This window comes from Clytia hemisphaerica, unplaced genomic scaffold (genome assembly GCF_902728285.1).
Source record: "Clytia hemisphaerica strain Z4C2 unplaced genomic scaffold, Clytia hemisphaerica genome assembly, whole genome shotgun sequence".
NCBI classification, from domain to species: Eukaryota; Metazoa; Cnidaria; class Hydrozoa; order Leptothecata; family Clytiidae; genus Clytia; species Clytia hemisphaerica.
In genome coordinates, this window is record NW_027103353.1 from 243,711 (window position 1) to 266,540 (window position 22,830).

The 22,830-nt window shown below is 36.7% G+C and overlaps 1 protein-coding gene across 2 annotated transcripts in view; it reads left to right on the plus strand.

The window, feature by feature from the left end:
• The window catches only part of LOC136820530 (dentin sialophosphoprotein-like), a 36,617-nt gene extending 14,755 nt beyond the window's left edge, over positions 1-21,862 (plus strand). The window contains exons 16-33 of one of the 2 annotated variants that reach the window (XM_067076726.1): positions 470-573; positions 1,050-1,230; positions 1,764-2,054; positions 3,908-4,056; positions 5,192-5,273; positions 6,586-6,693; positions 7,692-7,799; positions 8,626-9,021; positions 10,289-10,394; positions 11,525-11,745; positions 12,540-12,794; positions 13,674-13,846; positions 14,049-14,135; positions 15,323-15,455; positions 16,468-16,613; positions 17,223-17,295; positions 18,289-18,367; positions 20,194-21,862. In XM_067076726.1, the coding sequence (XP_066932827.1) occupies positions 470-573; positions 1,050-1,230; positions 1,764-2,054; positions 3,908-4,056; positions 5,192-5,273; positions 6,586-6,693; positions 7,692-7,799; positions 8,626-9,021; positions 10,289-10,394; positions 11,525-11,745; positions 12,540-12,794; positions 13,674-13,846; positions 14,049-14,135; positions 15,323-15,455; positions 16,468-16,613; positions 17,223-17,295; positions 18,289-18,367; positions 20,194-21,163 (3,662 nt within the window). In that variant the 3' untranslated portion in view covers positions 21,164-21,862. Of the gene's footprint in view, positions 1-469; positions 574-1,049; positions 1,231-1,763; positions 2,055-3,907; positions 4,057-5,191; positions 5,298-6,585; positions 6,694-7,691; positions 7,800-8,625; positions 9,022-10,288; positions 10,395-11,524; positions 11,746-12,539; positions 12,795-13,673; positions 13,847-14,048; positions 14,136-15,322; positions 15,456-16,467; positions 16,614-17,222; positions 17,296-18,288; positions 18,368-20,193 lie in introns of both variants that reach the window. The other variant, XM_067076720.1, reaches the window with a different exon arrangement.
• Positions 21,863-22,830: the final 968 nt, after the last annotated feature.

The following is a 22,830-nucleotide window of genomic DNA, read 5'->3' on the forward strand; positions in this document are numbered from 1 at the left end:
CCATTGGAGCGATAAAGTAACGTAAATATAGACCGCCCTAGAGAATCACGACTTCTCACGGACTGTAGATACCTATCAACCCTTAACGGCGCGGTCGGTTTCTAAGAAGATTGGTAATGAAGTAATGATTTTACAAGGAAATGACGTCAAAATTCTTTGTTTTTGAGCAGAATGACAATAGAAAAACTTCAATCATTTTGACGTTGTAACCTAAGGATTGGATGATCTGATTTGATCTAGATAATAACGAAGCTGACAAACAACGTCATATGAACATTTATCAAACGTTAATATATGGTCATTCTTTGGATGTTTAATATCAGCTTGAATAGCCTGTATAAAACTCTCTTTAGCACACATAGGGTTGGTACAGGCTACAGTTGGAGCTGAAGACAATATGAGAGTAACTGTATCCACTTCATTGTAATATACAGAGCAAAACTCATTTTGAAATCTCTTACTTTTTCAGCGACATTTATCGTCCACAAAACAGAGGGAACACTTCGAACATTCCGAAACAAACAGAATGGAAAATACATTGTATTGACAGAGGACGACATTTTCTGTTGCAGCGTTAGTCTCGTTAACAAAATATTAGATATCTTAGAATCAAATAGTAATAAATTAATTTTAATGTCTTTTAAAATAATTTAACAAAAAACTAATGCTTACATCACGCAAAATTTATATAACAAACTCTTGCTATAAAAAAACTTTTATTGTTGGACCCAGATGCAGAAATTTTCATCCAACACTCTAAAGCTCTGGTCAATAATAGGAGGGCGGGTCCAACCGAAATATTTTCAGGTTAACGCCCAAGGGTAGTTGAACCTGACTGGAGATGCGGTACATCAAATGCAGACTATTATTTTGCCCGTGCGTATTCGGGCTGTAGAGACTCAACTGTCCTCTCCAATGGGTAATTGATCCACTCCTTTAGAGCTTCAGCCGCAAAGCCGCTATCAGAATATCAGATAAAATAAAAACGTGATTTTATAAAAAAAGACGTTAGATAGATGTCAAAACAACTAACCGTCATTCATTTTCAGGATTCGAAACCTTCAAAAGCGTGTAGTTTCAAAGTACGTCGTCAAGGAGATGGATTGTTTGTTAAATTAGAGATGAAAGATGAGCGAGGCAAATATCTTTGTGTTGGCAACGACGGAGAACTTATAGTGGAAAGTGAAGATGAAAATAAAACAAATTGCTTTCATGTCAAGATTGTGAAAGGTGAGAGCTTTTCACAAGTAAGAAAATGTGTTTTGGGCGAGGTTGCTTCATTTCCCATCCAGGAGTTTCAGATCTATCCCCTTCGGAGCTTAGAAATCAAGAGACATTCTGCCAACCTGAGTGAGGTCTTAAGGTATAATCAGATGGTCTGGGATCAGTAGCGTGGTGGCAGGAGGAGTTGCTTGGGAAGGATTATTTAACCCATTCAGCTCCGAAGTTCCTTGGGAAGAAAGTTGATTTTAACCTATCTAACTCCGAAGTTCCTGTATAGAAAATCGTATCTCGGCATCCTAAAGTTAGTCTAGGGGTAGGAAATTTGCTTAAGGTGCGAGCAGGCGATGGTTCAACGCCGTGCAGAGCAGAGCTTTGTTAGAATTTCGAAAAATTTTTACTATTAGAATTTGACTTTAACATGGAAAGGTTTGTACTTTTAAATCTCAAAATCATAATTGACAAGTATATTTAATTTTTTTATTGTTGATTATTGAAAAAAACTTAATCAGAATATACTTCAATTTATCGTCAAAATTCAGTTGCTCCATCTCAACAAAAATCGGAATCGAAATCGGAAAATGAAGATCCGATTTGTGAATATCCGTTTCCCGATGATGATGAAGAAGAGAAAGAAGAAGAAAACAAAGAAGAGGAAAAGGAACCAGAAGATACGGAAGATAAGGACTCCCTTCTCGGCTCTTCTGGAAATGAAGACGACGCCGATGATGAGGTCCTGTACCGTGATGACACTTTCGCATCGGGAGGATCGGATACTGAAAGTGAAGATTCGGATGATAAATCAGGAAAATCGGATGAAGATGAAAATAAAGGTAAATTATCTTCTTACAAACTCAAACCCTTTTTGATGAGAAATTCATAGTCCCGCTGCTGAGGTCGATAAATGTTTCATTTCGTGACACACATCTTAGAACTAACTTTTTTTGGTGGAAACTCGCGAATTAGTATAATGTAGATCCCAAAATCAAAAATTTTCCACGATATTATCGTGCAAGTAACGAGTAATTGGCGATTTTTTGCGTTTCCAGGCAAAATTGCAAGGCCTGAAAATTCATTCATTTTTGGGGGGTCTTCAAATTAAAAAAATACCTATATCACATGATAGAGCTCTTCAAACTGAGCAAAAAAGTGTATTCCAACTTCTCTAGATCAAAATTTATTGGCCTATTTGTGGTAAAAAACTGATGGAAAACAGGGAATCTCCCCACAATCTGCATTAATTTATGCAAAATTAAACACCTTTTTGACCACAAATAGGCCCATAACTTTTTTGCTCAGTTTGAAGAGCTCTATCATGTGATATAGGTCAGAAATCTTTTTTTTTACTCGTTACTAGCCACTTTTTTCGATCGCAGCAGCGGGACTATCATTTCTATTGTAATTATCAGGAAATGAAAAAAACTTAAAGAAAAGGTTGGGAAAATCGGAGGACATGAAGTTTGGTCAAGTTACAAGTTAAATGCGCCATTATGGATTTGTAGCCTCCTTCTCATGAAATAAGAGTTGTACAGAAATCTTTTTTTTAATTCTGTCTTAAAGTATGAGCTTTTACCTTCTTAAGGCTAGTAAGTAAGGTTACCTATTTATAGCATTAAAGGTTTTCTTTTTACGTATATGTTCCCGTTTTATATCAGACACATATTTCATACCAGGACGGTGTCTCCCTATTGTCATACTATGCTGTATAAAGTAAAAAAGTAAAAATTGCTTTTAATTTCCTCGTTCTGACCATGTTCATGTTCTGACCAATCTTGATCCACATCCGTGTCAATTCAATGTGAAAAAGCTTGTAAATTGAAATTGATGAGTAAGCAAAATATATCACTTTTATCTAAAGACTCTTTTTCAAAAACAAAACTTTTAAGGCTGAGACATTGACAAAAGTCAACATACTTTTGAGGCAGAATTTAGTTAAGCAGGACATGAATTTCACATCTTTGCTTTTTGCTGAGTGCAAAGAACGTTAAATACATCTTTTCGACCGTAGTCGCAAATTGCCGCGCAGGTATTGTTTTGTCCGTTTTACCGCCCTAAAACCGTTCCAGTCCTTTTCTCGCGACTAAAGACAATAGAAAAAAGTGTAAAAAAGGATTGGATCGAGTTTAGGGTGGTAAATTAAATAATAAAGTGGCACGCGCCTGACCCCGCGACTACGGTCGAAAAGATGTAGAAAACTGTGGTGTTGAGGATATGCCCCACTGGAGAGTCTTCTGAAAACATTTAAAATTTTCCACCCAATACGCCCGGGGGGGGGGTACTAGGGCAAGATGGGTTACAGGGATGCTCCGCTGGTCACGGTACCTTTTTTAACCTCCACGAGTCCCAGGTAGGGTCGCAAAAACACCAAAATAGAAAAATCAGTCCCTCGTAGGGTGCTTATTTTTGGAAAATTTGGGGAAAAAGTAGAAAATTTGAGAAAATTTTGGAATTTCAGTCCCATTCAGGGTCACCTTTTTCGCAAATTTCGATTCCCACGTAGGGTCCATTTTTCGAACCTCAGCGGAGCACCCCCGTCGGTTGACAAGGGTAGTACCCCCACCCCCCGGGCCAATACGTCACTTAAACAATAGCAAAAGTGACGTATGGGATGGAATAAAAACAGAAAAGTTGCATAATTTCGTGAAGACATTGCAGTGGTGCATATCATGAATAATTTTTAATTTAGAAGAGGTTCGTGCTGACTCAGCAAAAGAAGAGGAATCAGAAGTATCAGATATTGGAAGTGACAAAGAATCTGACGAAGAAGATGATGAAGCAAAGAATGAGGATGAGAAGGAAGAAGAAAACATCGAACAAAATAAAGAGGAAGAACAGGTGAGAGAGGGAGACATTTTACAATAACTTTTTCAATAACTTTTACAATCTAGTCATTTGGAGGTGAGGAAGACATGAAAAATATTGTTGATTCTCTTTAATTCAAATTCGAAGGAGAAATCTTGAGGTTCGAATTAGAGTTGATTGTATTATCTTTCATTGCAATCACTGATACGATCTAGTCATAATCCCATGAAAATAGACCTTATCGGAGTTTTTGATTTTTCTAAAAAAGCGATGCATTGTGGGATTGTCTGAGTGTATTACAATAGAAATCTCTTAGGAATTCCTCGAGGGATTTCTATTGTAATACACTCGAAACAATCCCACAATGCATCTCTTATTTTGAAAAATCAAAAACTCCGATAAGGTCTATATCTTTAAAAAGGATAAAAAGATATCTTATCGACGACCAGACTAGGCCATCAATCGAGACGGGATCTTCAACTAAAGAGCTGATTTCAATGGCCGGCAAGGAGCTTAGTTGCCTGTACACAGACTCGGTATCTGCATCTAATTTCAAAATTCATTACCGCAGAGGGTCTGTTGTCATTATATTTTCTCATTTGAGATTTTTCAAACCGACCGCTGTGCTGGAGTGTTGGTGAGAGCGGGGAGACGATGAGGGAAGTGTTGCTATTTATAAATCTTACTTAATCGCAGAGGTCTCCGTATGGGAATTATCAAACAGATAATGCGTACGGAGTGTACTACGAAGCGATAAACGTGAGATATGGGATATATATTGATATATAATATTGTTGACTCTCTTTAATTCAAGCTCGAAGGGCAAATTTAATTTGTTCAAATAATAGAGAAATTCGAATTATTAAAGTATTAATTATTGAAGTAGAATTTTAGTAGTAATTGGTTCGAATTATGGAAAGTTTCGAAATTTCTTTTGAAAACCTCAACAACCAAATATTTCGATGGATAAGTAATAGAAACAAAACAAATCTGTTCAAATTTATCTATCTACTAAATCCGTCACAGTCCTTTTTTGACACATTTTTCTATTGTCTATAGGTGTGAAAAAAGGACGGGGACGGTTTGGGTAAGATAAAGCGGAAAAAAATGCCCGCGCGGTAATTGGCAGCTACGGTCAAAAAGGTGTATTTCATTTTGTTATTTTAAGCAGGAAGAGGCGAAGAGTGAAGTTGATGACTTGGAGGAGCTGAGTGATACAGAAGAAGATAAAATAAGAAAAGAACAAGAAAGTAAGCAACAACGAGTTAACGAAGGTTTGTGAACTACATATTAAAGTCCAATCGCTTTGATGCCCAAGTAGTAAAATGTAAACATTGCGCGAACCACGTGTCATTATAGAGAACAATTAAAATCCCGTGTCCAAAACAAAACTTGTAAAACAATTGAAACAATCAAAATCAGCCATATTTGTTTTGATTTTTTATGTTGACATGTGAAATTTGTTTTGATTTTGTATCCCGCTGCATACGGTTTATACGAGCTATCTGTCTCCATCATTATATTTGAATGGTTACACGTTTGTTTTTTTAAGAAACTAGTTTTACCGAGCAGCCTCAATGTTTCTTAAGTAATCGGCCTTTTGAGCCTTAAATGTTTCTTACATCTTTCTAAACTTTGTCATGCGACGCATGTCGATAATAATCTAATAGACTATATCTACGGTACTTTCCTATCTTCTATATTGATTTTCTGACTTTCTCAAGTGTTTCTAACTGTTGTGTAAGTATTTTTTTGGAACTTTGTTTTGATTGGAAGGTTCTTAAAAAAAAACCGAACTAAAAAATGCTATTTTCTCATTTTCAGCCTCAGCATGTTTCTTAGATGTTTCTTAGTTTGTAGGCATTCTGAGCCTCATGTTTCTTAAAAGTGTGTTTCTTGAAAAAGAACGTGTATCACATAACCAAATGAATGAAAATGCCGAGAAAACCATATTCATTCCCAATAAATCCGATACATCTAAGATATTAGGAATGACTTTTGACCACTTTCACGCATTCGAAAATTAAATCAAACAACGATACAAAAAGGCGAGTCAAAAGATAAGCGCTTTTAGAAAATAACATCTACCTGAACGTGATAATCCGAAAATATTACTTTTTAAAAAGAAATTTTGTCATGGATACAAATTTTTTTTCTTACTTCATTGAAGTGGTCTGACACATGATTTTTTCGAGACACCCTGTATATGCTTTACTTAAAGATTAATCTCTAAGTCTATGAAACACCCCTGTATCACAGCCCCGGCCGAACTCTTTTCCTCAATCAGGATAAAAATTCCTATTGAAATCCCAATGGGAATAGAAATTCTATTGTTCCAAGTAAAAACAAATCCAGTGGGGATGGTTTTGGAATTCAATTTTTAAACATTGAATTTCGAGTGGGGATGAAATCAAAGTTAATTTTCCAGTGGGGCTGAAATTCCAGGGTATTTTCGCACCGGGGACGAAATTTTCGCTAATTTTTCCAGTGGGGCTGGGGTCCTAGCGGGTCTATGACACATGGGTGTTATGAAGAATTGACAAACATTGACTATTTCTTTAGAACCAATCAAATCACAAGAAGAAAGTGACGTCGAAAATGTTGAAGAAGAAAGCGACACAGAAGAAGAAAAAATCAAAAAGGAACAAAAAGAGAACGAAAAAGAAGAAGGTCAAAGAATTTTTTGTAATGAAAGTTGTTAAGGTCAAGCTGCTTAAAAGGTTTTGTTTTTAAATAAGAGTGATATCGTTTGCTTACTCATCAATTTTAATTCACAAGCTTTTTGACATTGAATTGACACGGATGTGGAGCAAAATTGGTCAGAAAAAGGAAAAGAAAAACATTTTTTGCTTATATCAGCATAATATAACAATAGCAAGACACTGAAATATGTGTCAGATATAAAACGGAAACACTTATGTAAAAATAAAACCTTTAAATTTTTTGGCCATCAGAATAGACTCTCAGGAAACCCTCGGTTGCTTTTTTAGCACTGGCGTTAAATACAAGCTTTCTTTGTGAGAATTTGAATGGTTTATTTCCACTTTATCAAAGGATATTCTAAACTTTTGACAAAAATCATTCTAAAACATTCTTAACAGTATTCCTTAGAGCCGAACATTTTTAATATGTAATGTTAAAGAATATGATGTTTTTGATGGGGGAGGGGGTAACTGGCAATTGATGATATGAGCCCTCCCCATTGGAGAAAGGGTCTTACTCCTTGCGAAGTACGAGTAGGAATTCCTCCTTTTTCAAGGTCGGAACGCTTAACGCTTTCTAGACAACGCTGGTTCTTGCCAAGTGAACTGTTGTACTACATTGGGAATAGAACTCGGACCTCCCAGATGGGAGTCACGAGCGATGACCACCACACCACTACGTCTGCTACTGCGCCTAATTGACCATTCGTAAGAAAAAATGATCCACAACAACCCTAACACTAGCATTCTTATGTTCAGTTGCCAAATTCCATGATGGAAATATTCTTAACATATTCTCATTTTGTTTAGCAAATTTCATCATGAATATTCTCATAGAAGACTGGATTAAAAAAAGCTTTTATATAGCCAAATAAACTGCATTAAAAAGCTTGGTATACAATCCAAATAGTTTTCTACCACCTATAATAATGTAACGGTGCTTAAACTTAACCCATTCCTCTTTAGAACCAATCAAATCACAGCACGAGAGTGAAGTAGAAGATCTGGAAGAAGATAGTGACACCGAGGAAGAGAAAATTCAAAAAGAAGAAAAAGAGAATGGAAAGAAAGAAGGTGAAACTACTAACCCAGGGGTTTCTCTTTGTTTTTGGTAGGCTGGAGAATGAAAAATTAACTCTGGCAATTTCTAGATTCTAGGCCAGCGAATTCTTATCAAGTGCAGTGTATAGGCGTAAATATGCTGAGACCTATTGGACCATTCTTGGACTTTTGGATCCTTAGATCAAAACTCAGAGTTAAACTATATCCTTCCAACCTAATTTAGAGCGCTTCCAAATCGTTTGTGGGTGTAAGATTTCGCGGGAATTTCCCTTTTTTCTCAAATATTATGACTTTGATTGTATACCTTAAGGGAACTTATTTTGGCGGGAACTAATTTTAGCGGATTTGGCGAATTAATTTAGACGAAATTCGCCATAATTAGTTCCCGCCAAAATTAAATATTTTGCTCACTCGCCAAAATAAGTTCCCGCCAAAATTAAATTTTTTGTTTCCTTGCCTAAATTACCCCTGAAGCTCATCAAAATTGCTCAAAATAAGGCAAAATAGAACAGATTTACGCTGTCATTCGCCAAAATCAGTTCCCGCCAAAATTAAAATTTTTTAGGATATTTGCTGCCCGCCAAAATTAGTTCCCGCCAAAAAAAATACTCAATTTAAATTTTGGAGTGTTTTGTGTCTTTTAAATCTCAAATAACAATTGATCATTGAAAACAACATTACGTCACAACCAATCAGCTATTGGGTCCGTGATGTGATGTTAGAAGACATTACAATGGCGCATAAATAAAGATTGAAATAAGTTGTTTTCTCTTTAGAACCAATAAAAATTAATCATTTCCCCTTTAGAACCAATCAAGTTTAACCGTTTCCCCTTTAGAACCAATCAAATCACAGGAAGAAAGTGACGTCGAAAATGTCGAAGAAGTAAGCGATACAGAAGAAGAAAAAATAAAAAAGGAAGAAAAAGAGAACGAAAAAGAAAAGTCTCTCGAACCAAAAGAAGACTTCTCAAGACCAATCGGCCCTTTAACGCGACGTCAAACAGACGGCCACATAATGAAAAAACGGTCCGGTGCCAATAAATCCAAAGGTGATTCCCTGGAGCGACCAAGCACTGCAAAAGCATCCTTGAAATCCCCCTCACCACCGGCGAGTGCAAAACAAACACGAACAAGAAATTTTCAAAATAGAAAAGTATCTCGGAGACACACCGAATCTCAATTCATCCAAATGGAAGAAAACGAAGATGAAAATGGCCCAAAACATCCAAAAGGTATGAAAAGTATTTTTTCAAGTTATTTTTTCATTTATTCAACGATTTATGCTAGAACTGCAAGAACTCACATCCATCCATCCTTTAGGACTGGTTCTTCCAGTAACGGGGGTTTGTCGGGGGGGCAGGTTAGATCTGCTGTCTGGGGGGTCAAAATTTAAAATAAATTCTGGAAAAGCCCAACTCGGACTGCCACTTTGAAATATGAGAGGTGACCTCGCAACGTGGTTGATTTGGAAGGGGTTCGAACCCACTATCTTCAGATTAGGAGGCGAACACACAACTACTCGGCCACACCCACACCCCATAAACTTTAAATATGTTCAGCAAGGGCTTCGACATTCAAAACCTTTTTCGAATGTTTGGAGCCCAGTTCTCCGTCCTCTAAACATTCGATTTTTTATGTCACTTTAAACTATAGAAGCTCCTGCAGTAGGGAAAATTAGAAGTTGCTTCAGGGCACTTGAAAGGCTTCTGTTTTTCAAAAATCGTAAAAGTGGAACTCGCAAAGAAACGGAATGAAAATCCCGGTTTTTGGTGAGGTGCTCGCTAATGGTAAAACGACTAGACTAGATTCTTGTGACTGAACTTTGCTTTCTGATAATTTGATGGCGCTGAGTCCAGTATAGTAGGCATAACCAAAAAATGAAGCCTGTCACGTAACACTGGGCCACTTATCAGCCAGTCTATCAGTGGCCGGCCCACGTGTTATAAAACAACCTGAGTTGGTAAAACACAGTCATTTCTTTAAAATCTAAAATGATCCAAACTTTAAGGTGATGGTGATGAAAGACCTCGAGCCTTCCCAGCTGACACACAACGTTCTTCCAACGTTTATCTAATGTTCCCAACGTCCATATAACCTCAGCTGAACGTTGAAACAACGTTTTGCACCAGCTGGGTTAACAACCTAGTTGCTTATAAAAATGTGTTTCTGGGAAGAACCGCTGACCTTTATATATCCCTGGACAAAGCTATATCAGCCATCTTTGATCGAAATATTTTTTGAATTGGTACCCGTAAAGAAACCATTGCAGTGTTAAAAATTAACGTCTAACGGCGCTTCATCGTCAAAAGTTTTCGAGGGAAAGTAGACCTAGCGCTCTCGATGCATTTACACCGCTATTGAGTAGTGTCACGATTAGGGTACCACTTTTCAAAAAAACTCCGATCAAATATTTTGCTTGGCCGGGATTGAGAAACTTGGTCCAGGGTATATAAAGGTCAGTGGGTAGAACACAGTCGTTTCTTTAAATTGTTCTTTCAGGTGATAGTAATGAGAGACCCGGTACAGCACCCCAGAAATTCGCAAGGCATCCAGAGGAGGCTGAAAACACATCAAAGAGAGCACCATCGAGGATACAATCTGCAAGGTGAGATGAGATGGAAAAATTTCACTAATTCGGTCATTAAAAGTAATAGAGACGGCGCGTTCTTTAGAGAAATTTTAGCGAGTTTATGTATTCGAGATAAATCGAATTTTCTTTGACGACGGTAAAAACACCACAATACCTACCGTCGTCTGTTTAGGTGAGCAAAGAAAATGCTAGAGCCGTACATCAACTATCGACTTTATTTTGCGTCGACTTCACTTGCCGTCGCTCTCGATATCTTCCGATACATAAACTCAGTTTTATTAAAGGTTAAGGACAAATGAAATTAAACAAGAGCTTGTAGAAACTCAAGCTCGGCAAGGCACGGTCAAAGTCCACATAAACATTGGTCATACAGCTTCATCTCTTTGATTGTCAAAAAATATTACGTCATAAAAATATGAAAAACCCTTTGTCGAGTTTTTTAAACCGAGTACGACAAGTTTGACCAATGAAATTGCTTCATTAATTTTTTTTGACTGTGAGCGTAGAATGATTTCTTCTTGAAAAGTGTCCAAAATACCAACCAGTCTAACGCCGTAGCTCTACAACTCAAGCTCTCGTAATTCATGATATGCACCATTGCAATGTCTTCTGACATTCAGCACGGACCCAATAGCTGATTGGTTGTAAGTGACATCAAATCAGTTGATACGTCACTTGCAACCAATCAGCTGTTGGGTCCGTGGAAGACATTGCAATGGTGCATATCATGAACAAGAAACTGTTATAACGTTAACACCAAGACTCTTCATCAAAGTATTCCCATAACTTAATCAAAGTGCTTAGTTTTAGAAAAGCGTTGCCTTTTGAATGACTAATTGAACATAACGCGGCATATTTTTCAAAATATGTTAATAACTTTTACTTTCGATCTGGCATTTGCGTGAAAACCACGCGGGTCACGTGGATTCATTTTCCATCCTTCCGGGCTTTAAACTCAATAAATGACAATTTCTACTTCCGTTCGTGTCCTCTTCGTCACACTTCGCTTTAGTTTCGCACTTAGTCTTTAGTTGACTACGGAACACAACATTTTTAACGTTTATAACATTATTGTACGTATAATTAAACTCAAAGAAAATGCTTTTGAGAACTATGAATGACCCCGTCTTTTAACTCTTTTTTAGAAAGCCTGCAACTCCAAAACAACTGTCAGTCGCACAAGAGGAAACATCCCGCCCATGCTCTTCACCCGTCCGCCCTGATCGACATCCAGCAATGGGGCGGTTCTCACCTCTCAGATCAATATCCGCCCTTCAAGACGACTCGCAACAAAGACCACCGTCTTCTGGACGCCCAATATCGGTACCTGTGGACAGAGCAGAATATAATCCTTCTAATACTATCGGTGAGTCGAATAGAATTTTAAAATTTTCGAGGATTTCGCAGATTTAGGTGTCATCCGCCAAATTAAGTCCCAATAGAAATTTGAAAAGTCTTATCAGCGAAATTCTTTAAACAAAACTCGAAAAATGCCAAATAACTACACTTTTAAAATCTTAACTGGTATCAAAGAAGCGCTAATAATGCGTATTTCAACAACCAATATGCATGATTTGGCAGTAAAAAGACACAACATCATGAAACAAAATAAAAATAGGGACTGGGTTTTTCAAAAAAAGAAATTGATAGGTGATATATACTCAAAAGGGTCACATATCATTCAAATTAAGGTCATTTTTCCTTTTCCTTGAATATAAAAAGTTAAAGCTTTCCTTAATTTTAATAGACTCAAAAAAATTTCAATACACTCTTCTCGAGATGCATAAATTTATTGTTGTCCTCGTTTTCAAACAGATTTCATTGCTATAAAATTGCATATTCACAATGATAATTGTGGAACATTTTGAATTTCAAGCACTTTTGTTTTAGAGTTAATGTTTGCCTTTTGGGAATTTAAATTGGTTTAAATGTATAATTTCATTGCAACGAAATCTGTTTGAAAACGAGGACAACAATAAATTTATGCATCTCGAGAAGAGTGTATTTCCATTTAGTTCTCTCTATTAGCCGTGCATTACCCAGCTGGCACACAACGTTGTTTCAACGTTCATCTAACGTTATATGGACGTTGCGAACGTTAAATAAACGTTGAAACAGCGTTGTGTGCCAGCCGTTCAACACATTTTTTTCGTTTTAAAGGTGAACAAGACATAGACGAAAATGACACAAATCGAAGGACGCCGTCCCCGACACCACCTCGGGATGATCAAGATAAAGAAGAGAAGGATCAGGACAAAGAAGAGGGGGAGCAGGATAAAGAAGAGGGGGAGCAGGATAAAGAAGAGGGGGAGCATGACAAAGAAGAGGGAGAACAGGCAAAAGAAGGGAAGGAGCAAGCAAAAGAAGGGGACGAAGAGGAAAAGGAAGACGAAGAAGTAGACGCCAAGCTGAAAGGTAAGGATGGAACGGCTTCCATACGAGATGTATGTAATAAAGAGGGGAATTATAAGGTTGTACAAAGGTAGGAATGACACAATATTTATCCAGTATGGAATACTCACTTTCCATATTATGACTGCATCGCTAAGAAGAATACAATTGACTTTCGCCTATGGAAAAAATGTAATCTTCAGTTTGAGTCATGGTGAAAGGTTCCTAAAATATAAAAAGAATTCTTCTGCAAGTCGAGCTAAGTTTGGATTCTATAGTTCGAATTCGAATTATTGATATTAAAAAATGAACATGTGCGAAAGCCGAGTGGTTCATGTTCCATTCAATTCATGCTTTAATTATGTAATATTTTCTTCAAAAACACCCTGGTATTTGCCAGTAGCGGTTAATTTCAAACAATTTTTCTATAACTTTGATTTCTTAAATTTTCCACTAATGGTAATAACCTCACTTTTGTTCCTGGGACAATGGAAAAAATTGATTCGAATCAATTTTGCTCCATTGTCCCAGGGGCAAAATCAGCGTGTCGTTTGGGTTTTTCCCTCACTTTCTGTCCCATGAAACACGCTTTTTTTCTTGTAATGGGTGGTCTTGCAATGCACCAACGCGAAAAAAAACTTCTCGTGCCCCCAAGCCTTTAGTCTCGCAGCTGCGATTGACTCAGTCACGACAAATGATGATATAGATACTAGTAAAGATCTGATTGAAACAATTACTTTACAGTGCCGTAGCTACCATGGTTGGCCCTCACGGTGTCACTGAACTTATGCCAACCCCCTCCCCCCCCCAATATCAAATTGCTTACTACGGCACTAACTTATACAGCAAATATACAGATAATATATGAAGCTCAATTTTAACTTTTTGATTTTTTTTCTTCAGAATTCAATTGGAAGGTTCTAGTCAGCACAGGGAACGATGACGATGCTGGTACCAGTTCCAATGTCTCCATAATGTTGTTTGGTTCTAAAGGACAATCTGAATACAAAGTCCTCGGGCTTCCAGACCGTAAAACTGGAATGACTTTCCAGCGAGGGAAAACAAAAGTTTTTGATGTAAGTTGAGTTATAAGGTTGATCAATTTTCATGAAAATTCTTGAAAAAAGACTCTCTATAATGCTGTTTGGTTCTAAGGGACAATCTGAATATAAAGTTCCAGTACCAAACTGGGCGACCTGACCGTAAATTAGAGCATGACTTTCCAGCGAGAGAAGTCTTTGACGTAAGAAAATATATTCCGTTTTCTATTGATTTCAGATCAAAACTCAAAATATTGGGAAATTGAAGAAAATCCGGGTTATGCATGATCAGAGCGGCAATGAGCCCGATTGGAAGTTAAGAAAAGTAAGTTTATGTTTTATCGTTTGAAAATAAAAGTTTTTTTGAAATCCTGTCATTTTTCTTCGATAAAAGTCAAAGTTGAACTGAAAATCAAGAATTAATGAATACACCATTGTAATGTCTTTCATGGATCCAACAGCTGATTGATTTAAAGTGACGTATTGACTGATTTTACGTCACTTACAACCAATCAGCTATTGGGTCCGTGATGTAATGTCGGAAGACATTGCAATGGTGCATATCATAAATACACCATTGTAATGTCTTTCACGGACCACACAGCTGACTGGTTGAAAGTGACGTATTTACTGATTTTACGTCACTTTCAACCAATCAGCTATTGGGTCCGTGGATAACTTGCAATGGTAATCATGAATACACGAACCAGTCTTTGAAGCGTGAGAAGACAGGATTGAAGTTAAAATGACGTCAAAAATGTCGATAGTAATTGCATTGACATTCTCATTTAACAAAGAACATTGACGTCATTTCCTTGCAAATACATTACCAGACCCCTTAAAAGCCCAACACGCCATCAGATTGTTTAAGACGTATTCATGATATGCACCACTGGAGAGTCTTCTGAGAACTTTAAAAATTTTCCACCCAATACGTCACTTAAAAAATAGAAAAGTGACGTATTGGGTGGAAAAAAAACAGTAAAGTTGCATAAATTTGTGAAGTCATTGCAGTGGTGCATATCATGAATTGTTTTGGGAGAAACTCGCACCAGTCTACATGAGGGTATTTCTGGCGTCCATCAGAAACGTGAATAAAGCCTGCAATCATGGTCGAAATATATTGACATTTTAATTCATTTTAACGTTTTTCAGAATTTACAGTTCGGGCGAGAATTACTATTTTAGCACTTCCACTTTCTTCCAGTGGAATATTCCGATTTTAGAGGGAATCGGTGGCTTCTACGCTATATAGTCCAAGCCTTATTCGAGCTAATTTAAGCCTTTAAATCCTGAGATCCTAAGGTCCTAAGTCTGAAGTCTCATGTTAAAACTCAGAGTTAAATTTCTACTTTCCAACTGTAGTTTAAGGCGCTTAAAAATCATTTGTGGTGTTTAAAATTTCGCCGGCAAATCCCCCTTTGTCTCAAATATTTTGTCCATAATTGTGGAATACACGTGGACTAAGCTGTAGCCTACCATTTTCAATATTAATAAATTTTCATTATACAGCTTACATTAGAGAATAAAAGCAGTCAAGCGAAAGACACTAAATTTATCTTACCATGCAACCGATGGCTGTCCGAAAGAGAAGGTGATCACTCAACTGTCCGCGAAATACCTGTAGATCATAAGAAAACGCCTGGTGAGTTTTATTCTTCTACTTTTTTAATCGGATTTATTTTAGGGAAATTTTATCTCCCATTTTTGATAATTTCTGCCTTTTTCGCGAAAATTAATCTCACATCTTGTGATCACTGACTCGCGAATTGAAGTCACGCGAAATTTTGAAAATCTGTTTTTAACAGATAATACACTGTAAATTTGCTTTTTTTTTGCGTTTTAAGGGTCAATTTTAACTAGTTTTAAGGCTGATTCACGAAATTAAATCCACGTCAAGTCATTCTTAGCGCTAATTTGCAAATATAAAACCAAAAAATTTCGCGATTCTTTTAACTCGACATAATTTTGGTAACACTTTTAAAAAATTTTCAAAAATATGTATATTTTTAGAAAAAAACGACTAAAACAATTACCCCGTAAATTTTATGTTTGACTCGCAAAATTAAACCACGTGATAATTAACCCGATTAAAGTAAAATACAAACAAAAAAGAGGTTTTAAAATACTTCTTCAAAAGTAACTCATTAGAGTAGTTGAATAATACCAAATAAATTTGTGTATAAAATTGACATGAACGTGCTTTTCTATTGTTCTATTCTTGGGCGTTTTGAATTTTCAACCACGGCAAATTTATTACCACCCTCCCGGCAAGCATCAAGTCAACCCCCTGGGCATTGCAAATTCACCAAATGGCCACGACAATTTTTTTTGTTTATTTATGCACGTGGCTAATATTTCCTGGAAGAGATTACAGCCCAAAGGGTAGAGCGCTGATAGGTATACCGTGGTTAGGTAGGAAATCCTATATAGCTCACGTGACATGTGTCACTTCAGATTATCAAAAACAATAACAACAATATTTTTTTGCGATATTCAATTCTTTTTGCTTGGAAAAGCTAAAAGCACGCCATCTAGCTCTTCGGGCTTTACAGAAATCTGTGGACGTCCAATGAACGTAAGGTTGGCAAACTGTAAGAGTCGTTTCCTGGAAGAGAGCCAATCAATTTATTTTTCCGATACTCTCTTTCCAACAGTATCATTGTATCGAATACACGTCGAGACGGGTGATATGGAAAATGAAACCATCGATCCAAAATTGTTTGTCGATTTGCACGGTACCGAAGGGGAGACGGGAGAACGTCTGTTGAACACAAATGGGACGTCTTTTAAACGCAACACGGTATGTTATAAGTTCGTAATAAAGTATGAAGTAAAATCCTCAAAATTCATTATCTAAACTGGGCTTAGAATAATCGAAAGAAGACAACTTTTTTGTGTAATATTCAATTCCTAAGATTGGGATTTCCCCTCCCCTGTTGAGGACATCAGATATCCAGAGGGTTAACGATTTTTGTTAAAAAGTGGATATCCAGGGGGTTTAATATCTACAAGGGAGCGGATATCCAGGGGGTAAAGTCTCTTTTCAAGTAAAAAATATGATATCCAGAAGTAAGCATCTTTATAAAAGAAGATGGGTGATCCAGGGGGTTGAGCATATTTTTAAGAGTGGATATCCAGGGGGGTCTTTACTAATAAAGTAAGATATCCAAGGGGTAAGGTACTTCGAAAAATCAATATCCTCGACAGTGGGGGTAAAATTCTTTTCTCCATTTTCTCTCCATTATTGAATAGGTTTTTGAATGGAAATACTAAGTATACAAGTCATTTGTTTGCTTTTTTGCGGGACACACTGTACAGTGACGTTTGTGTAGTACTTTAATGGGATAAACTTTCGCGGGGATTAAATTTTGCGGATTTGGCGTACTATGTGTACCATTTTTGTATGTAGGTATCAGAGATGTTATTAGAATGTGTTTCGATCGGTGATTTGAAGTCCATTATCTTAAGAAACGCAGAAGCCGGTAAGTGAAACATTATCACTACACGTTTATTATTGTATAAAGAATACCCAAGCATTTTCGCTACACTTTTATATCCGAGCCTTCGGATGTTCTCAAATCTTAGACTTTAAAGCATGGAAATGTTATTTAAATGTTCTTATTTTCATCATTTTGTGAGTATTTTTGTGCACTTTTCTAAGAAATTGAATGTTTTATAGTTCACGAAACCTTGAGATGGCCCTAACTTGTTCTTAATATTCATCGCAGGTGGTACCCAAATCGCAGCCTTACGTTCGTTCTCATATCCAATAGAGTCTCTTTAAATCGAACCTCTATAACTCGAATGTTTCCTTAACTCAAATACACTTTTTCTTTACATAAGAACAATTTTATAAGAACAATGAGGCTCAAAATCGCCAAAAAATAAGAACAATTTAAGAACAATAATAATGAGCCTGAATTTATTCAATTTCAAGCAATTTAGGTGTCAAAGTAGTACAAATTGGGTATAATGACTAAAATGCCTCAATTACATCCTATAAATAAGAACAGGATAAGAACAGTCGAGCCTCAAATATATTTTACTGGTTTTTATAAAAAAAGTGTACTTACTCAATATCTCAAAATTTCCATAACTCATTAACCCCGTTTGTGTTCGAATTATGGAGAATCCATAAGACGAGCAGTATTATAAGAAATTCGGTGGGTCGAGAAAACAATAAACGTTTTTTTCTATAAGAACAAACTATAAAAACATAAGGCTTCACTGGCAAAAAAGTTAAGAACAAGTTAAAATCATTTTAAGGCTTCGTGGACTCAAAAACATCCGATTTCTTAGAAAAATGGTCAAAAATATTTACAAAATGGTCAAAATAAGAACATGTTAAGAACATTTTTAGGCTAAAAACTCAAAAGGTTAAGGGACATCCGAAGGCTTCAAAATATTTTGGATGTTCTTATAAAAGAAAAGCATTAGACAGAAAATGACTTTCAAGCATTGACCACATTGTTTAGGTGAAAAAGCACTACGAGTGAGAAGTGTGACCATTGAAAAAGCAAACTCCAAAGAAATGAAACATGCTGAATGTAATTGGTAAGATAATTCATTTAATATATTTTGTTTTGTAAATTTTTGTTCCGTCAACGACCGAAGACCTACACCAGCGGCCAAAGACCTGAATTAACGGCCGAAGGCCTGAATTAACGGCCGAATACCTAAATTAACGGCCGAAGACCTGAATCAATGGCCGAAGGCCTGAATTAACAGCCGAAGGCCTGAATTAACGACCGAAGATCTGATTTAGCAAGTCAACGACTGAATACCTACAAAGAAATCTGCATCGCCGTTTTGCATAAGATTCCAATTCCTGGACTAAGATTCAAATGACTTGCCAGTGAAAAATTTCCGCTATTTTTCTTGAGATTCCCGGCATGATATCGAAAAGTGTTTTTTCTATAATAGGTACAGCAAATCTTGTATATACTTACCAAACGATATCGAAATATTTTACTTGTTCCAGATTTTCCGGAAAAATCTCGGAATTTGTAAAATATTTCTTGTTTTAATATCCGCAAAACAAAATATCTTTACTTTTAAAGATGTAAAATTTCAATATTTCTTATTTTTATATCGATTATTTTGTTGCTGTCGAAAAATTCTGACGTGTACAGCATACTCTCTAATTCGAACTTCTATAATTCGAATCTTTTCTACATTTAGAATCATTTATTCCCAGTCCGTGCCAAGGAGAAACCATCTCGATATTATCGATACCTTAAGGGAACTTATTTTCACGGGAACTAATTTTGGCGAATTCGGCGAATTTAGGCAAAATTCGCCAAAATTAGTTCCCGCCAAAATTAAATACCCTTAAAGGAAGAAATTTTGGCGGGAATTTAATTTAGCGGTTGGCCAAAAAAGTTTTTTCAGAGGGAATTCAATTTGGCGGATGGACGAAAAAACTAAATTTGGCGGGAATTTAATTTGGTGGTCGCTTAAAAATTTAACCTTAAGATGGCGTCAAAACAGCGAAAAAATGCAAAAACACCTAAAAAGAAATCATATTTTCAAATGTTTAATTTGGCAGATGGCGGAAAAAAGAAATTTTGGCGGGAACTTAATTTGGCGCATTCAACCAAATTTTCTTTCCGCCAAAATTTCTTCTTTTAAGGTATTTTGCTCAGTCGCCAAAATAAATTCCCGCCAAAATTAAATTTTTTGTTTCCTTGTCTAAATAACCCCTGAAATTCATCAAAATTGCTCAAAATAAGGCAAAATAGAACAGATTTACGCTGTCATTCGCCAAAATTAGTTCCCGCCAAAATTAAAAAAAAATCCCTATTCGCCAACATAAGTTCCCGCCAAAATTAAAATTTCTTAAGATTTTCGTCGCTCGCCAAGATTAGTTCCCGCCAAAATACTTCCCTTAAATTTGAATCTCTCTGTAATTCGAACAATTAAGATTCCCCGTTCGAGCTCGAATTAGCGAGAGTCGACTGGTTTGTCATATACAGACAGTTTACAGTGCTCCTGATGAGTCCCACCCAATAAGGACGAAATACACAATGCTGCTCTGCCACCCAAATCAACTAAGTGAATACACCTTTTCGACCGTAGCCGCGCGGTCAGGTGCGCGTCACTTAATTATTTAATTATCCCCCTAAACTCGATTCAATCCTATTGTCTATAGGTGCGAAAAAAAGACTGGGAAGAGTTTAGGGTGGTAAAACGGACAAGAAAATGTCCGCGTGGTAATTGGTGGCTCTTGTTTATAGGTGCGAAAAAAAGGACTGGGACAATTTTAGTGGGATAAAGCAGACAAAAATGCCCGCGCGGCAATTGATCGCTACGGTCGAAAAGGTGTATAGTGGGACAGAAATTTTTATTTTCTTCTATATAAAATGTTCATCAAATTTCAGTTGGCTATCAGACAAAGAAGGTCCTTCACAAGAATTCAATCTTCGAAACAAAGAAACCAAGAAGTCAAAATCCACAGCAAGCTTGGAAGAGTTTGAGAATTCCAAAGACGAAACTCCAGACCAGTCTGTCGATAGCTCGGATGATCCTAAAGATTCTAAAAACGCAAAAAGTGAAAAAGATCTTAATAATATGGACAGTGAGCCTGAATCAGCAACAAAAGCAAAAAATGGAGACCAGAAAAGTGATTCCCCTGAAATAAATGATTATCCAAAAAAAGAAGAATCCTCTATAAAGAAGGACGAGGAAGATTACGCAAAGAATGACTCTGCGAAAGAAACTGAGAACGAGTCACCACATAAAGAGGATTCCCCAAAGAAGCTAAATAACAAGAAGGAAGATTTCCCAAGCAAGAAAGAGAATTCCACAAATAAGAAGGATTCTCCAGGGAACAATTCTCATGAGAAGATTCCCCATGACAAAGAAAACGAACCCGAGAAAAAGAACGAAAAAATAAAAGATGAAGAACTAAAACATGAAACCAATTTAAAAGAAAAAGATACAGAATCGGGAAAAAATTCTGACGAATCGGGGAAAAAGAAAAATCCCGATAAAGACAATCAAGGACCAGAAAAACCTAAAAAGGAATCGAACGATAAAATTAACGAAAAAGATTCAGCCAATCAAAAAGCATTTATGCAAGAATCAGCCAATCAAAAACCACCTGTGCAAGAATCAGCCAATCACAAACCATCTATGCAAGAATCAGCCAATCAAAAACCATCTATGCAAGAATCAGCCAATCACAAACCATCTATGCAAGAATCAGCCAATCAAAAACCATCTGAGAGAGAATCAGCCAATCACAAACAATCTGAGGTGGAATCAGCCAATCACAAACCATCTGTGCAAGAATCAGCCAATCAAAAACCATCTGAGCGAGAATCAGCCAATCACAAACCATCCATCTGAGCAAGAATCAGCCAATCAAAAACCACCTGTGCAAGAATCAGCCAATCACAAACCATCTGAGCCCATCAATCAAGATAAAACAAACACTGTACATATTGTACATATCCAACGATGAAATTACTGAAATGCTTCTCAGAAAATAAATCTCACCTATTTGATTGTAATGGTAATAACCCCCGGGAGGGGAGTGATAGGTTTGCAATGCGACGGGCAAAAAATGTCAGAGGCAAAGTTCGTTAAATCGACTCTTCGAGAGACTATTTTTAAAATTCTTAGCTCAAAATTATCAGATTTTATTAACCTTTGAAGGAGTCAATTTTTGATATTTTGTAATTTTGAGACTTTCGAGAGTGTAAAAAAGGGACCCTGATGGCTCACACATACTCGGCACCCATTTTGATCAAGTACCCTGCCCCCCCTCCTGATGATAGCAGCTTAACAAGACTTTGTGAGAGCAGATCAATTCAGTGGACTTTCAACGCGCATCAGTGTTTGCGTATCGCCAAAGTGTTTATGGATAAGAATACCGGCGACTAGTTGTTCTTAACAAATGGTGATAAATTTATAGAAATAATAAAATGGATTACTAGAAGAACGAACTCGTTATTCTAAATTGTACATACATTTTGAAATTATATGAAATAATTGTAAATATTAATTATTTGAGACTGTTGTTAAGTTTGTAAAAAGACAGTGAGAAATTACAATGAATTTCCCTAAAGAAGAAATTAGAGCTCAAAAAATCTATGACAAGGCTTAAGACCTAAGGGCGGCGGGGGAAGGGTCTTTACGGTTGACGAAGGAGCGGAATCATGCCTTTTTTTCGGGCGGAGTGTTGGAATTCGACGAAAGTTTCGAAGGAACTTCGGAAATTATGTTCAATATCGGAAATCAGTCGAAGTTTTGGAATTGGGAAAAAATATTCAAAATGAACAGAATTTTTGATGGGAATCTGGAAGAAATTTTCGGTGGGGAAATTTTCGGTGGGGGAATTTTCGGTGGGGGAATTTTCGTGCTCGTTTAGACGGTTTGACGGAATAGTCCTTTTCATAAATTACGTCACGAACAACGCTTACTTTGTTTTCAAACTATCGCTGTTGTAATTGACTCCAAGATGAGGTTATAAAAAGTTTACTCTATTCAAAAAGAAACACCTGAATACTCAAACAAGGCCTATTCGAGGAAGAAATTGACGATATGGGGGATCGGGTAGCCCCAGGAACCCCTCCCCTCCTATAAGTATCGAACAATAAAATAAAGATTAAAATGAACACCTTCAAAACTACACCTAGCTTTATATTGACAAAATTTTATAGGAATATGATCGAATTATTTCAAAAACTCCTTGTAGTCAAATATTTGATGAAAAACCAAAAAGGAAATTGTCTAATCTGAAAATATACTGTCATAATTACATATGATATTGACGGACCCCCCCCCTCCCCGATATTTAGCCCTTTTCATATCTTTCGCCCTTTGAATGTCCAAAATCCACAACACTCCTTTACAGTTTTTCGGGAAAAGCCAAATAATTCTTTCGAAAAAATACTTGTCTATTGCTCGTTCCCCGGGGGTTTTACGATCATTATCAGTTAGGGTTTAAATTTTGAGTTTTTGATCCCGAGCCTGGGGTACCCGGAAAGGAAGATTAGGATTTAGAAGACAAA